The 16,983-nt window shown below is 43.2% G+C and overlaps 1 protein-coding gene across 8 annotated transcripts in view; it reads left to right on the top strand.

The window, feature by feature from the left end:
* The window catches only part of lima1a (LIM domain and actin binding 1a), a 75,194-nt gene that overhangs the window by 55,420 nt on the left and 2,791 nt on the right, over positions 1 to 16,983 (top strand). For 4 of the 8 annotated variants that reach the window (XM_051071420.1, XM_051071419.1, XM_051071421.1 and 1 more), the window contains exons 5-10: positions 14,040 to 14,085; positions 14,978 to 15,072; positions 15,955 to 16,020; positions 16,178 to 16,229; positions 16,550 to 16,614; positions 16,709 to 16,842. In XM_051071420.1, coding sequence (XP_050927377.1) covers positions 14,040 to 14,085; positions 14,978 to 15,072; positions 15,955 to 16,020; positions 16,178 to 16,229; positions 16,550 to 16,614; positions 16,709 to 16,842 — 458 coding nt within the window. Of the gene's footprint in view, positions 1 to 7,478; positions 7,884 to 14,039; positions 14,086 to 14,977; positions 15,073 to 15,954; positions 16,021 to 16,177; positions 16,230 to 16,549; positions 16,615 to 16,708; positions 16,843 to 16,983 lie in introns of all 8 variants that reach the window. The other 4 variants (XM_051071423.1, XM_051071422.1, XM_051071425.1 and 1 more) reach the window with 2 other exon arrangements.

Here is a 16,983-nt window from a genome sequence, read left to right as displayed (position 1 = left end):
TGGAGGCAGCCGAGGAGTAAAAAAGGAGAAGGAAGTAACACAAGTAGAGGAATTCTGAGACAGACGAGCGTCAGGGAGTAAAACAGCTGAGACAGTCACAGGTAGGTGGTGGTGTTTTTGCATCAGTTTCTGTTTGTTTTCCACTGGATGATGTTTAAAAATCAAGGTTAAACTGTTTGAAACATGAAGCTTCTTCATTGTGTGTGTCTGTTTGAAGTTTAAAAGAGAGCACCGGTGCATCCTTCTGATCTTCAAAAATCTAAAAAAAAATCAAGCTGCTCTCTGCTTCTCCTAACCTCTGGCCGGGTCTCAAATTTCTCTATTGAACTTTGAGACTTTTTAAAACTAAACTTTGCATGGACTGCGTCAGTTTTACATGCTGCTTTGTTTGCAATCTAAACCCAAGTGACAGTGGCTGAATTACCCCAAACAGTCACGATCATCCCTCATTTGTATTTGGAAGGAGAGGAATTGCGATGTTTGACACGACTGATCGGTCAAATAATCGATTAGTTGATCGGCACTGACAATTTGATTAATTATAAACGGCAAACATGCCTCTCAGATGTGAAGATCTGCTGCTTTTCTGTGCTTTTATCATCATAAACTCAACATGTCTTTGTTTCTGAATACGTCACATTCGGCTCTGAGGAAATTTATCTGGGTATTTTCACGGTTCTGTCCATCAGATAAGAAGCTTATCTTGATTGGAGAGGACCCGTTGTTACATTCTCATGGTTGTAGAAATGAATGAGCCCGTTCTACAGTAATTGGGCAACATCCTCCCATCCAGCATGTGATCACTGATTACTCATTTTTCAAGCAATGATGCCAAACATTGGATGGTTTTTGGCTTCTGTCACTTGTTGCCTCTCTTGTCTTAAATCATAGAAAACTTCTCTTTAGGTTCTTTAGGTTTAGGTTTCTTGTTGAGAGTAATACAGTGTCACCGTGTTTCTTGGGTGTTGTTTTAACGACCCCAGAGCTCCGACACAAAGAAAACGGTGTTGTAGAAATTAACAAGCCGGTCCTAATTGGGTAACATCCCACAAAGGCCCACCTGCTGAGTGACGTCGGGCCTGTGACTCGAGCTCCAACCCTCCCCTCTGTCGTCATCGGCCCGCTCATCGGCCTCATTGTTGAACTCATCCGAAGCGTGTATAACTCACAGATGACAGTTATTTTAGCTAACGGCGTTGCTGCTGCTGCTGCTGCTGCTGCTGCTGCTGCTGCGTGTGTCTGCACGTCTCCGAGCCTCGAGGCTGTGAAGTTGCAGGCAGGTAGAGACGTGTGTGTTGTGAAAGTGTGTGTATACAAGAACAGGTGGGGGTTTGTGTAATGAAGGAGTATCAGTTGTCTTGTCTGCTGGTAGTTGCCCTGGAGGCTCAGTTAGAGCAGCGTCACACAGGGAACAGATGGTCAATGGGTGTGTGACGTGCTCTATTGACTTTCTGACTCAGACACTGCTCCATGCTGCAGTGGTAACTCAGTCTAATGTGTAGTCAGACAAAATATATTGATGTCTGGGTGAGGTTTTGTACTGCAGCAGTGGTAACACACAGGCAAATGTGTAATCTGACAAAATACTGATGTCTGAGTGAGGTTTTAGCGCTGATATAAAAGCCTAACTTTGATCTAAAGCCTGTTTAACTGCTCACAAAGAGGTTAGTATGACATTGCTTCAGTGTGAGGGGGCTGTCATAAAAATTTAAATGCACAGGAAGGGTGTTGCTGCTTCAGCTCGCCGGTGTCAAAGCAGCAAAAGCTGCAGAGGAGAGGAGCAGAATCAACAGCACACCACCTTCGCCTCAGTTTTGTTTTTATTGCGTGAACATCTTCCTTTTCCTTTCCTTCTTTCCTCTCAGAGCTGCGTTCCTGGAAAGCTGACAGGCAGATTGATCGCTCAGACGTGCAGCAAAACATGGCCTCCGTCGCTCCCTTCGGCCGCAGACAGTGGGCGTCCCAGTCACTGAGGGTCCACCGCCAAAGAGCTGTCCATTGTCTCCGCACGGGGGCAAAAACACCCGCCATCGGCGAGCGCTTCTCCAAGTAAGTCTCTCCTCACCTTTTCTCCCCCCCCATCTCTTTCTCTCCCTCTCTTTGGCTTTGACCATGACTTAAATAATTTAGCAGCAGCCACTCAGCAGATAAGTCACTGTCTCACCCAGTTTTCTGATCAGAAATGAGGCCACACGTCTCCCTAACAACATCTCGCCACTTCAGCTGTTTTCAGTTTCCTCTTTTTAGTGAAAAAGGAATGTGGTTACCACACACATCAACCTACCAGTTTCTGTTTCTGGAGTAAAACTAAGAGTTGAAGTCACAATAAAAGCAAACCACCACCCAGAAACTCCAACCTTTTACCTGTTAAACACAACAAATCAAGTTACTAAATTTATGAATTGCACGGTGGGACGTCCTGTCTGTATTTACTCCATCTGTCCACTAGGAGTTAGTGCTGTTCTGTGTCTGTGAGTGATGAAAACACCGTTCACAGTAGGTTTCCTCCTCTTAACAAGGAGTTAGAGTCTCAGAGCAAAGAGATGAAATATTTTTCTACCAAAGTCTTATAAAACTGATTTTCTGCGGCAGTTCCAGACTAAACAACTATTACTGTTTGACTTCTGAGACTGAATTTAGATTTTAACCCCGTAAAACATGTAAGAATATACATATAATGTTGAAAAATACATATATACACGTTGATATCCACACTTTCTTTCTTTGTCTTTTTTAGGGAAACACTAAATTTAGTCTTTGAATAAAGAAATAATCAAACATGCAAAGAAGTTTACTTGGTTTGAATTAAACTACAACAGAAACATTTTGTCTATTAACTGATTAGTCAACTGATTTTATTAATCAGCAACTTTTAGGATAATTAATGAATAATTTCAGTAATTTTTCAGGCAAAAATGCCAATAATTCACTGGTTATCGTAGCGTGTGTGAAGGAAAAACTGATATTTTTGGATGAAACAAACTATTTGAATATGTGCTGTAAATAGTGCTTAGTATTTTCACTATTATCTGACATTTTATGGATTAAATAACTAAACAATTAAGAGATAAATCTAGAAAATAAATGGCAGATTAACCTCTTAATCACTGCTGATCTGGTGGTGGGTCAGTTGCAGGACTACAACACATAAATGTGACAAATAAATAAATTAAAGTAAAGTCAGCTTTGGCCTGACATAGTGTTAAACATTCAGACTGTTTTACAGACGTAAAAGTGAGACAGAGATCTTTTCTTTAGATGAGTTTTACGATATATAAACAGAAATGGACCAAACACTGAATCGACTGCGTGGGCTGAAGATTTTCCATCCAGATTCACTGCAACACATGAAATCATCTAATGTTTTGGAGAGGAGCAGGGACATTTCATCTTCATTTCCTGGGTGTGAGTGTAGCAGGGAAGGGCAGGACCAGATGCCTCTGCTTCTTAGTTTGTCTGACATTCTTATATCCATCAGCGTCCTCTCATCCACTGTCTGTCCTCCTCCTCAGGTACCAGATGGCAGCAGAGGAGGGCAGCGCAGAGGAGAAGCGGTAAGAAACCATGTCCAGTATGAAATAAATCTCGTCTGCACTCGCTGATCCTCTCCCTCACAGCGAAGGATGAGCGTTCAGATCCTTTACTGAAGCTTTTACATAAAAACAAGTTCACACAGCGCAGATTGAACCTTTGAGCATCGGGTAGTTTTTAATCTTGTCTCCAGTAGCGAAGCGTATTCACGTCAGCCGGCGACGATTGGTTTGCCTAGAACCGAGTGTAGTGAGTAGACTACAGCAGCTAGTGTGGCCAGAGTTTGTGATGTAGAAACCTCAGAAGTGTCTAAGAGGAGTTTCTGATGCTTCAGATAAAAAAGAAACTCTGTGTTTAGGAGGATTACTGTCTAAAAACAGACGGCAAGGACAAACACGAATTGTAATTACTCTCACAAGGGGGGAGACAAAGGTTCTACACGGCAGGTTTGAGTAAATGTATTAAAGCAACCATCCTCTGCATGAATGAGTCCTAAAACCAGGAAGTAAGTTAGCACGTCAGCACTCCCAGTTCCCTCGTCTCTCGTAGGTTTCAGTTAAATGAGGTCTGTGGTTTTATCACAAGCTCAAGACATTTTCAGGTTTGATACTCCGACATTTTAACGGTGTAAAATTACTCAGGCTGCAAATAACAGTTATTTTTAATTAATCTGCCACTTGTTTTTTCATTTTATTGATTGATTCTTCCACTTGAATCATTTCAAGAATTGTTGTGTAGCTTAAAAATGTTTTTCCCGTCAGGACTGTGTCGTCATGGTTGACTGACATCTCTCTCACTCTCCTGTTTTTATTTATTTTTTGCTAAATTTACTCCTTTTATCAGTCTCATTGTTAAATGGACACCTGCAGAGTATTTTTCTTGATGCTGCCAGATGATTAAATGTTTTTTGTACGTGAAATCGATCACGTTCAGATAAACGCAGTGCAGCAACAAGTACTATATTTCCTCCAAAATGTAGAGGGTAAAGTACAAATACTTAAAAATCCCACTCAGTTACTTTCCACCTCCTGTTTCCACTCACACATACAGCTGCTAGCTTTCCTCCCACACCTGTTGATCCACATGCAGCAGATTCAGAGAAGCTTCATTTCAGAGACAATAATCTGAGAGTGAGACGTCTGCTGCTCACACACACACACACACACACACACACACACCTCTGCAGTGTGTGTGCAGAGCGCCAGTAAAAGTAGGCGAGCAACAATGGCATCTGCTGTCATGCTGCGGCGGTAACAAGACGCCTCCGTCCCACCTGATCTGCGTGGGGAGGCTTGTTAGTGCCGTCTCTGTGGGGACAGAGCACAGCGGGGGGTGGGGGGTGTAGGGAGGTGGGAGGAGGTGCAGGGGTCAGAAAGCTTCTTTACAATCTCAGGTAGACCTGCTCCTTGACTGGAGAGCACACTGGTATCTCCAAACATCCACTTCTCATTAGTTGGGAGTTTTTTTACTCTGAGTAGGAAGAAGAGGAATTTTCTCAACTTCTAAAGGAACATTGAATATATGGAATTTAGAAATAAATATTTTTCACAGAACAGCAAAGACGAAAAAAACAAATTAACCAATCCAGGCAGCAATTTGAAGGCCTTGCCTTGACTTTCAGGGATGTTTTAGTGGATATTTTCCACGTTTTACACACAAATAATCAATTAATCTATTTTATATTTACATTTATGCATCAGTCAGTCCCAAATCTAAACACTGACACAGACACAAAATCAGTCACAGGCCTGTTCCTGAAATCCAAAGCAGCGCTATATATCAGTACCAGACTCCATTGACAAAAACAGGAATTTTAGGGAGCAGAACACAGGATTTGCTGCCTTCCATTAGTTTGTTTGTTCGTGTTATTGTGTGGCACTTTTACTTATTTACAGGATCTGAATACTTCCTCCACCACTGAAAGTCACACAATAACACAAAGAAAGAAACAGATCGAGGCAGCGGTATACCAGCAGCTCATGTGCTCTGCTTCCTAAAATAACCATATTTGTCAATGGAGTCTGGTAGCCATATAAAACAATGTTTCTGGTTAAACAAAAAGGGTCTTACTCTTTAATAAAAAGGTCCATCTCTTTGTCAGACACAATCTGAGCCTGTCAGTGGCAACAACAACATACTTTGATGTTGCACCGTTTTATTTGACTACACCGCAGCAGCTGTAGACTTTTTTAACTTCCTTGTTTTTAATGCAGAACATCAAACAGGAATTTTACTTTCATGAAGATCTTCTCTTATCTTTTTTTTTCTTTCTTTGCACTTTAGTAAATCAGTGAATCTTTTCAGCAGAAAAAGTAAAGGTGTTACTCTGCTGTTACTCGACTCCAATCCCTTACATAAACATCAGATGTAGACACCAGTCCTGGAGGCTTATCAGAGGATTATTATTCATCCTGGTTTGGTCACTGTGCAGTTCTTTGTGAACCCCCTGTTTAGGTTTCCAGCGCTCTCTCCCCTTTTACCTTTTTCTCATTTCCTGGACTTATTTTCCCTCTTTCCCTTCACTGACTGTCTCTGTTTCTGATTTTCTCTCCCTCCTCCTCCTCCTCCTCCTCCTCCCTTCACTCCCTCTCTGCTTCCTTCCCCTCCTTCCTCCCCCCTCTCTCTTCGTGTTGTAGACTGGGGGTGGGCTGGTTACTTCATGCTGCTCTGATCACTTCTCAAGGCTCGCACATCTGGGACAGCTTGTAGCATTTCCAGCCGGCCAGCAACTCAACACACACTCACGCACGTAGATACACACTCAAAACGCCAACTGGACAGCCGGGTCGTCCACCGCCTCTCTCTCTCAGGTTTTTAACTCTCTTAACTTTTGACAAAAAGAGGAAAAATTTTTTCCAGCTCTTTTCTGTAAGCAGCAGCTCCAGGTTTACAGACGTGCATGCTGAGCAGCTCTTTGTCTTTTGTGCAGTTGTTTCTTCTTCTTTACATACTTGAAACTTTTGTTGCTTGTTTAAACATTTAACTTGTGTGCAGCCGCTGTTGCGTTTTAGTTTTAGTGTTAAGTAGTTTTTTGGGTTTTTTTTTTTTTTTTAAAGCTTCATTCAGCAGGATCGGAGGATCAGGTGGCGTGAGTCCAACATTGATGGAATTCACTGAGGAAACTAAAAGCAGAGTCAAAGAGTGTGGCAGGCATCCCTCAGTGTTCTTCCTCTCCACCAAAGTCTGTAGGAATAATGAGTCATTATAGCTGGAGTGCTGATGTGTGACTGTCTGTGTGGCTGGGAGTGATCCTCTGCCTCCTTGTCACTTCTACAAGTCTTTGTTTGCAGGGTAGTCGTGACCAGAACTGACAGAAAATGAATCGTCAGTTGTTTTACTCTAACTTATGTGATAGTTAACAGAATATCTTTGGGTTTTGTGCCGATGGTCGGACCTCGCTTTGACTTTCAGGGATGTTCTGCTGGTTACTGGCCTGTGTCCATCTACAGAGACCATTTTATTAAAGAGTAAGATCCTTTTTGTTGAACAAGAAACATTGCTATATAGCAATACCAGACTCCATTGACAAAAAAAGCAATTTAACCCAGCAGACTGACTGAAAGTCACACAATAACACAAACTAACTGGTGGTACTCCAGTAGCTCCTGTGTTCTGCTCAGTAAAACTACTGTTTTTGTCAATGGAGTCTGGTACTGATATATAAGGATGTTTCTGGTTAAACCAAATTATCTCAATCTTTCTGTACACTAATCAGTTAATTAATTAAATTAACTCTTTTTTGAACCAGTTAACTTTTTTAAGCAAAAATCTCAATCATTATCTGGATCCAGCTTCTCAAATGTGATAATTTGCTGCTTTTTGTCTTGTCTTTTTTGTGTGTGTTCTCTTGGTTCTCCCTTTTAATTTGAAATAAGACAACTGATGCTGCATTTAAGTCTGAGCTTTAGTTTGAGTAGTATCTAGTTAAATGTATGAATCTTCTTCAGGTTGCAGAAGCTCTGCCCTCGACGCTGCGCAGCGGGAATCTAAGTGTTTTAAAGAAACGCTGGGAGCAACAACAACAACAACAACAACCACCATCGTCCAGCCACAGATCTCAGGCCACGCCCTGCAGCTACACCGACCCCACACCTACACCCAGGTCACAGCTCTCCCTGGACCAGGACGCTGAACCGGAGACGCAGGTTCACTCTGAGATCAGTGAATCCACCTCCAACCAGCTGCAGTCAGCTCACCCCGAGGATCTGACCGACATGGAGGCGAGGCCCGGCAGAGATCCAGAGGGAAAGGAGGGAACAGCGGCGGCCGAAGTGCCCGAATGCGAGAAACCAAGCGTCCCCCTCAACAGCCTGAAGATGATGTTTGAGAAGGGAGAGAACCTGACCGACAAGGTGAGTCTGATCTTACCTTTTCTTATCGGTGATGGTGACCGGCAGGGTTTGGAGTTTGTCCTCACATTTCACTCGACACATAAAGACCTGCAGGGGTGAAAAATAAGTACGTTTACTCACGTACTGTACTTAAGTACAATTTACATATCAGTTACAGTTGGCTGAATAACGAAATTAACATTTTAACCTTCATGAAAAGAGGATTTGCTGCATTAGTTTTAGGCAGGTGTACCTAATAAACTGGGAACTGAAAGCTTGTGTAAGCAAGATAAGGTTTTTTCCTTCCTCACAGGCGTGACGTCCACGTCACGATATGGAGTCAGAAGTTAATGAGCTGTGATTTAACAATCTGCTGCGTCTTTAGTTCCATCTCAAACTAAACAGGATCCTGATTAGTTTTAGTTTGAGTAAAGAAAAAAAACAAGTCTGCTTGTTCTCAAAGAGGTCAGATCCCTCCAGTCCTGTCATGCTATAGTCACATGGTGCAACCTCACTTCACCATCACCACACACACTCAGCTGACTCGCACATCCTCTCAAGCATCAGTGACCGGAGCTCTGCTTCATGCCCCCACCCGCCCACACATACCCCTGGGGGCAGCTAATTGTTATTTGCGGAGCATAAAAGTGGAGGCATTTAACGTCCAGTCATGCATTTCCTCGAGGCGTGTAAAAAAAAAAAAAAGGAACGTAAAGGGCTCATACGCGAGGTGTGACACGTTAACAACGGCCACGCTGTGCTCTCCTCAACACAGAGCAGCCATTTACGACAGGAAGAGAACATTACGGGTCATTATGAGGCTTTAAGAAGAAAACTGATGTATATTCACCGTGTGCGTGTAAAATCAACAACCTGTAAAACACCACTGATCTAGAATCAGCTGAACTTGTTGTATCCTCCCAATCAAGTCAGATGTTACGTTTATTAACTGGTATTTTTCCCAAGCCGTCTGCACAATAAAGCTGCTACAGTCAATATCTTGTTGTTGTGAAGAACCCAAAAAGAATTCATTTCCTCTCACTGCATTTTAGCATCTTTCAGCTCATCGTTTTGGCTTTTCTGCAGCTTCATTCTTTATTTTTTTTCACTCTCGCTGAACTCAAAGTGTAATTTTCAAAGCTGTTTGCAATTTTTAAAAGATCTAAAAATTCACTGTACACAACCTGCTCTGAACAAAACAGCAAACAGACAGTTAGCGACTAGACGGTGAACATAGCGGAGCATTTAGCCGCTAGAGAGCCAGATTAAATGCTAAGCTAAAAGAGAGGGAATATTTGAGTTAAATTCATGTAGTGATCAGAGGCTCCACTTGAAATTAATTCTATAACATTGCTCCCTAACTGCTGGATATGTCAATAAGAAACTGTTTGCTAACATATTCACCATATCTGCGAATGGTGTTGCTGTATTTAAACATCACTAATTTTAAATTTATATCGCAGTAGTGTGTTTACAGCTTGTTTCTGCTGCCCCCAAGTGGCCAAAAAATAAAAAAATTTTAAAAAAATCCAGGTTTAAATCTGATATTCTCACAGCTTCACTCCTCTGAAGAGTAAATACAAAACAAATCCAGCTAGCAGCCTGTTAGCCTAGCTTAGCTTAGCATGAAGACTGGAAACAGGCAGCTGTCCTGGCATCATGGACCCAAGTCTCAAAACAAGTTGAGGTTTTAACCTTTCCACACTGTACCTGCTGCGGTAAATACTCACTAGAGCAGTAAATGTGTTAATCCGCAGCTGAAAATAGTCCCTGACAAATGCATTATTTACTCCTGTTTGAGAGACGTTCACTAAAAACTACAGCTGCTACTTCACATCTTCAGTAACAGCACAGTGAGATATATCAGGCTTTGGACTTGTTGCTGGGATAAAACCACTAGTTTTGGTCTTTTCATGAGATTTGTTGAGAGTAAGAAAAATATAGAAACTCATCCTCAAAACCTCAGATCGTTTTTGTTGAGATCTCATGACATCCAGCACCAACAAAGGAGCAGTTCCTGGCATAAAAAAACGTCCTGTAGTCAAAGCATTAAAATGTGCTGTTCTTACAAAGACTTTTGTTTTTCCGGCACCACTTGCAGCTCAACTCTGACCTCCTATGTGGGCTTTTAAAAAGTGAGATCAAGGAGCGCAGTGGGGAGGCGGAGAGGGATTTTGGAGAGTCTTTTTACTGCATGTTGCATAGTTTTCTCACCAAAAGAGGAATTGTTTGGGGAAATCCTCGAGCGATGATACAAGATCTATACAGTTCTGCAGACACAGAGTTCAGGGTCTTGTACAATAGCCTCCACTGTAAAGCCGAAGTCTGGCCTTCTGTTGCTTCTCTTTGTTGAGCTCCTCTTCGCAGGGCAGATGATGTAATGGTGCAGGCTGGCAGGCTCATGACCGCAGACAGCTGATCCGACCGTCTCCCCTAAGGCTATAACCACCACCCTAACCCCCCCGCACCTCATCAATCATCCCTGTTGTCCACTTTCTGCTCCTCAGTCTTCTACGTCCATGTCTTCCCTGTTGTCTCCCTCCTCCTGTCTTCACATCATAAGACACCCCCATTTTGTTAGGTTGTTTTTTTTAGCCATGCTAGCAGCGCTCCTTCAGGGTGTCGGTCCACCACTTTTGATGGATTACCATGAAATTTTCTACAGACGTTCACGGCGTTCGGACGAAGAATACTTACAACTACAACAGCCCGCTGACTTTTCCCCTAAGAACAATCATGATATCAACATCTGTGGTGTTGCGTGAAATATCTCAACAACTTCTAATTGATGGATTATCATGATATTTGTTACACATTTTCATGACCCTAATTCCAGGACTTGTGACTCGACTTTGACTCGAGCAATGACTGCATTTAGACTTGTAAGCTGGAGACGAAGACTCTGACTTTTTTTGTAATCAGTTAAATTAATAATTTGATATAACAATATTGAGAGATCGGCCCACATGGGTTACGTAGTCGGTACTAAGACTCAACCGCAATGACTCGGACTTGAGGTTTAGTGACTCGACTACAGCACTGTCATATACTGTGTCATATATTTCCCCACGCCCGACCCCTTTCTTCAAAAGATGAGTACAGAGAAAAAGTGGTAATTAAACGATCAATCAATGAATAAATAAAAATCTGTTTTAAACCCAGAGTTGGTGCTAAGACTCAACCGCAATGACTCGGACCCGAAGTTTAGTGACTCGACTAAAACGCTGCATCATATATGTCCCCGTGTCCGACCCCTTTCTTGTCCTGGTGAGAAATAAAAGGTGATTACAAAGAAAAAGCAGTAATTAAGCCAATAAATGAAGAAATAAAAATCAGCTCTAAACCCATTTCCAGCCTTTATCTGATTACCACCCTCCTCCGCCCACCCCCCCTCCCTGGGTGGGGGGAAGCATGCAGTCATGAGGCACTCTGAAATTAATTGACCTGCACCCCTCTCTCCCTCCCTCCCTACACACTCCCACATCCCAGCCCTGCTCAGCCCCACCTATCCTCCCTCCCTTCTTTCCTCCCACTGTCCCCCACCCCCCTGCCCCTGCACCAGCTGCTCCTCCACCACCCTCCTGTCCCAAATGACTCCTCCCTGTACGACTGCCTCTTTATTCTGAAGCTGGGGCACCATGACGCAGTAAAAACACACATACAAACAAACAAAAAAAAGCCCTTTACCCCCTCCTTCACCCATCTGTAACACCATGACACACTTTGCCTCCCCACCTTCATCCGGCCACACCCCCCTTTGAACAGCCGCCCGGCCACCCTCCCTAGAAACACCTGCTCCCTGTCGCCTTTCCTATTCCCTCCTCCTCCCCTTCCTACCCCCCCCAAAAACCATCTCCAGAGACCCTTCCCCACATCATCTCCCCCCTGTGCCATAAGCCAGATCTGCTCAGTCTGTTCCCCTCTCCCTCCTCTGGAGCTCGCTGGGTGCTGGATTCAGTCGTACGATCAAACTCCCTCAGAACTGGCTTCACGTCTCTGCTGACTCTTCATCCTTCTTCATCCCTTCGCGGCTTTTCTTCTCTCCGTTTACCTTCAGGAGAGGTAGCTACGCTCTGTCTTTTCGTTTGTGCGTCTGCGTGGTTGTTTCTTGTTCTCTTTGTTTGGCCATTAACCCTGAGTCTGCTTTCACTTTATTTTTCTTTCTCTGTCTGTTTGTGTTGACCTCTCTGTTGGATTAGGATGTTTTCAGACGACACGGCTGCAGAGTATCTGTAAAGAAAACAGCCTCTCAGAGTCCACTTCATGGGCTAACTTTATCAGCTCCACTTTGAACTGTATTATTGTGCGGCTCTGGCTCGGTATATTACCGTGTTTAGAGGCTGTTAAGTCTTCTGTCTTTGTTTTGGTAAGAACAGGGTATTGTCTTGGGTTTACTGTGTGTTTGTGTGTGTGATGGGTTCAGGGACAGGGTGGGGTCATTAAGAGGAACTGCAAGTCAGTCTGTCGGTCTGAATGAGAGCTTTAATAGTATCAGGATTAGCAGCAGATTCTTTGTCTAGCGTGCTGATCCAGCCCTCCTGGGAGATCCAGCCTGGCCTCGTACCGGTCCGCCTGCTTGTTTACACCCCACTGACCCCCCCCCTCCTAATATGTTTACCCCCCCATGTACACACACCAGTCTCAGACACCTCCCCCCTTTTCTCTGCTGTACCTCCGGTCTGTGAAAGATAATCCACCCTGGGGGATAGATCCATTATTATGATGATGATGATGGTTTTTGTTGTTGTGATTTGTCTCTGTTCTTTAAAGCCAGACAGATAATTTTGCTTATTTTAAGTAATATTTTCTGCATTTTTAGGCTTTTTTTTCTTGTTCTTTAGAGTTTATGCAGAAGTTTTTTTGCAGCAAGAGCGACAGTGTTTTGTATTATCTGAGAGACATCGAATGAAAAGAAACAAAAACTGCAGCAGCTGCACCCAGATAAGCATTAACTTGCCTGAGTCACGCTTGTTGTTTGTCAGTAAATAGACACCTCCATTTTTGTGCACAAGCTCTAAATATAATGCGCCACATTTTACAACCACACTGCATAAACTCAGCTCGCAAAAGTGAGGGGAAAAAAGCACCAAGATGGAGGAAAAATGACGTAAAATCTGCCAGCAGAAGAGGAAAGTTTCACTTGCCAAGATGTCTGAAACAAAACAGATAATTTTGCTTATTTTAAGTAACATTTTAGTGCTGTTTTTTCCCTTGTTTTTGCAGCAGCTGCACCATGATTCCCTGATGAGTATTAACTTGCCTGAACCACACTGGTTTTTTGTCGGTGTCTAACACCTGCAGTCACCTCACAAACACCTCAACCTTTGTTTTCTGTTGTGAAATCTTTCCCAACTTTACTTGCTGAAGCCTGCAGACTCTCTGAACCCATCGACCCGTCACCTAATCTAACAAAAAACTGCACATTTAATTATTTTTAAATCCGTTGAACGGGTGACGACGACGACTCATGTGTGGCTCCCTCAGACTAAAAGACTAATGTGTAGTGTCACAGTCGCTGTCTGACCTGTTACGTAACCTGCACCTGAAGTGACTTTAGCGGAACGACGTGAACTCTCATGTTGGACGGAGGCGTTGGCACGACTGACTGCAGCAGGAGAGTTTAAACTTGTCGTCGACAAAAACATAGATCAATATAAGATGATAAAGTTCCTCTTTTTTCACTTACTCATCAGGTATAAAAAGAATAAGTAGAAGAAGTAAAGCTCGGGCTTTAAGAAGAGACTGTAGGTGGATTATTGTATCGTCATAGCTCTCAGGTGTGTATAAATGGAAGGTCAGAGAGAAATGATCAGTTTGTTTTCTGGCTGGCGGCTGTGGACAGACGGGGTGTCTGTCTCAGGCTCCGTCTCTCTGAGCTCATAAGGGGATTAAAGTGGTTTGGTCTGGACCAACACACACACACACACACACACACACACACACACACACACACACACACTACTCTTTACCTCGTCTCTGCATTTTGTTCATCCCTCTACACTTTGATCACCTGATAGACACAAGTGCTTTTAGTGTGTTTGCTCCACACTGGCTGAAACATGTGAGCATCAACTGGCTGAGTGCATGTGTGCAGGACACACTGACGCTGTATTTTATTGCCTTGTGTGTGTTTCTTTTCAACACCCCTGACTGTCTGTGTGTGTGTTTGTTTTGCAGGTGTCCAGAGAAAGAGGTAACACTGCCAACATGGACCAGCTAGGAGGTACATATGAATTTTTTCATGTATTTTTTGGCCATTTCATGTATTTTTTTATCAGAAATATGACAGAAAATGAGTCTGAGATGAGTAGCACTTAAGAAAAGTTAAATACAAATAGAAGAAGGTTTATTATTAAACCCCTAGGTCACCTGGGCGTGGTATAAATCTGTCTTTAAATTTAACAAACTGAAACCATGAAGCTGTGAGTCAGGAAGTCAAAACAATGAGCTGACAGACGCTAAAACGCTCTTTAGAGATGGAAGTACTGATTATAGCTGCTTTAAAAACAAATATAAAGACAAAGGACTTTTACAAAAGTTGGTTCAAGTTGATCTGCACATGCAGCATTGCTCTCTGGTACTGTTCAATCAGCCTCCAACAATGTCCTCCACAACATGTGTCATCCTGCCTTCCCTCTGGATGGATTACATCCTTCCCAGAAATGAGAATCTCAGCAGTGACGACACAGGCTGGTGTTAAAAAAAAAAAAACCCCACAGTGATCAGCAGACAGGAAGAGACACAAACTCCTGTTTCCCTCTGTTCTGCGCACGACTCCTGACCTGGTGTTTTCCCGTCCACAGCCTGCATGACTAATGAACCGGGACGGGTGGAAAAAATACATAAATCCTGAACAGGAACAGTCGCCTTGTAACACAAAACTCACCAGATGTTAACAGTAATTAATTTACAGATGCTGCTTTTTGGGTTTTGCAAGCTACAGGAAGGAAGTAAAACTATCTCAGTTTGAAGGAACAACTCTGATCCAAAGAAGAAGAGGCCTCAAAAACCTCAAGAAACAAAGTATTATGCTCTGTGGTCAAGGCCGGCTTCATTTTACATTCATTAGACCTCAGCTTCTCATCACTGTGTGTGTCTGTGTGTTGTTGGACCAGATGGAAGTCTTGCAGAGTCCACTCCTCTCCGGGACAGGATGGCCCTCTACCAAGCTGCCATCTCCAAACAGGACGCCTCTCCCACCTCCGTCAACGTGAGTATATTTTAATGCCTTTTAATTATACATATGACAATAGAGAGACAACAGGAAATGAGGAAGGAGAATGACATGGAACAAAAGTCGCTGGATGGGATCGGACCGGGAACGTTGTGGGTCACGGTCAACGCTTTAAAACGCCATGGTGCCTCATTGCCTCAACCTGGATTTGGGGACTAACAGTCGATACAAGATGGGCCCTGTTTATACTTAAAACGTTTAGTTGATCAGATAAGATGAACACCACTGTTCTGATGTTTGAAGCCTGAATCCAATCTCCAGAAGTAAAAAGCTAATGCTAGGCTATAAACCAACTACACCACAGTAACATGACGTCAACGTCTCCACCACTAAGCTTCCAACTTGTCATTTCATTTAGCTCTGAGCTCTTCTACAAAAGCCTTTCTTCTTAGAAAGTTAGTGAGAGTTTGAAAGAGCGTGAGCAGAAACACAACGAGGCTGTAAAGGTGGACTGGTGAGTAGATGGGTTTTCATGTTAACGTCCCCGACAACCTCTGTAGTCTCATTTAGACACTCGTTAGCAACCGCCTTTTAAAAGCTTCAAACATCAGGAGTGACCGATTTTATGTCAGAGAATAAAACCTGAAAATGTCTTGAGCTTGTGTTAAAACCACAGACCTTATTTCACTGCATCAAAAGCTGCATCATGGGAACTGTAGTTTTCGTACCTGAGGAGGTTTACACCACTCCTCTGTCCGGCACTGAAGCGTTCAAGGTGACTGCTTTGTGCTTTAGCCAAATCCAATCACCTGAACTAACTCTGGACCTCAGGCAGCCAAGATGAATCTCATCAGACTGGTGTAAGAGGCCACAGGCAGCTCAGAACTTTTATATTTTGTCTCTTGTTTTGTCTTTCAGGGAGATCAGCTGGACAGTTTCTGTGGAAAGCAGAAGGAGAACGTCCCTCCCTGCACTCTGGACATGGTGAGGCTTTATACAACTGTTTTCACATGCATCACGACATGCTCAGTTCATGTTCAGCTGAGCTTTAAACAACTGTGAGTGTTTGTGATGTAGAACAACCTAACAACGTAATCAGGATGGATCTGTTCTCTTCATGTCCTCGGTTTTCTTGTTACAGAGTCCAGAGCCTGAACCAAACACCAGGAAAGTTTTTACTGCTGAGAGCAACGGTAATTGATTTTCCATGTCTTCATATGACTTAAGATGATAGGAATTTTCTCCTGTAATGAAGAGTTGACAATTAAGAGTTCTTATTAGAGTCGATGTTTTAGGTAAAGTTGAAGGAAAAACACTTTAATTGTGGCAAAATTTAAGCACCTGAGGTTAATTATTCTAAATCAGCTGCTGCTGCTTTATTGTCGATTCCTGAGCATGTGCACATGGAAAAGTCCAACTCTTTACTTTTATTACACATGCTAACAGCTCCCTCTAGTGTTCAGAACATGTTATTGCATTGTTTCTGATCCTGGTTGTTAATGTGATCCCACAGGCTCAGGTCCTGGCACCCCGGTGTCTTCTAACCAGAAAGACTCTAATCAGCCCAAGACGCCCAGAGTAAGTCTCCACAGGAATCGCTCACTTTAACACACATTTATGTTTTCTTGTAAATGAGTTAATGAATTTTTTTCTTCTTTTTTTGTGCGTGCAGAGCTTCCGGCTGCCGGTGAGGGAGACCTGTGTGTCGTGTCTGAAGACGGTTTATCCTCTGGAGAGGCTGGTGGCCAACCAGCACGTTTACCACAGCTCCTGCTTCCGCTGTTCGCACTGCAACACCAAGCTCAGGTGAGGAGGAAGCAAACGTAATAATCAAACCACTGACTTCTAGGCGGATGTTCACAGTTCTTGTGGGCCCTGAGCACAGACATGTAAAAGCCTGGGTCATTTCCATATCACTTTCAAGACGTCACAAGTCTGAATTAGATG

This window comes from Lates calcarifer, linkage group LG6 (genome assembly GCF_001640805.2).
Source record: "Lates calcarifer isolate ASB-BC8 linkage group LG6, TLL_Latcal_v3, whole genome shotgun sequence".
Classification (NCBI taxonomy): domain Eukaryota; kingdom Metazoa; phylum Chordata; class Actinopteri; family Centropomidae; genus Lates; species Lates calcarifer.
The sequence above is the reverse complement of the archived record's forward strand: the minus strand, read 5'-3'. Positions and strand labels throughout refer to the sequence as shown.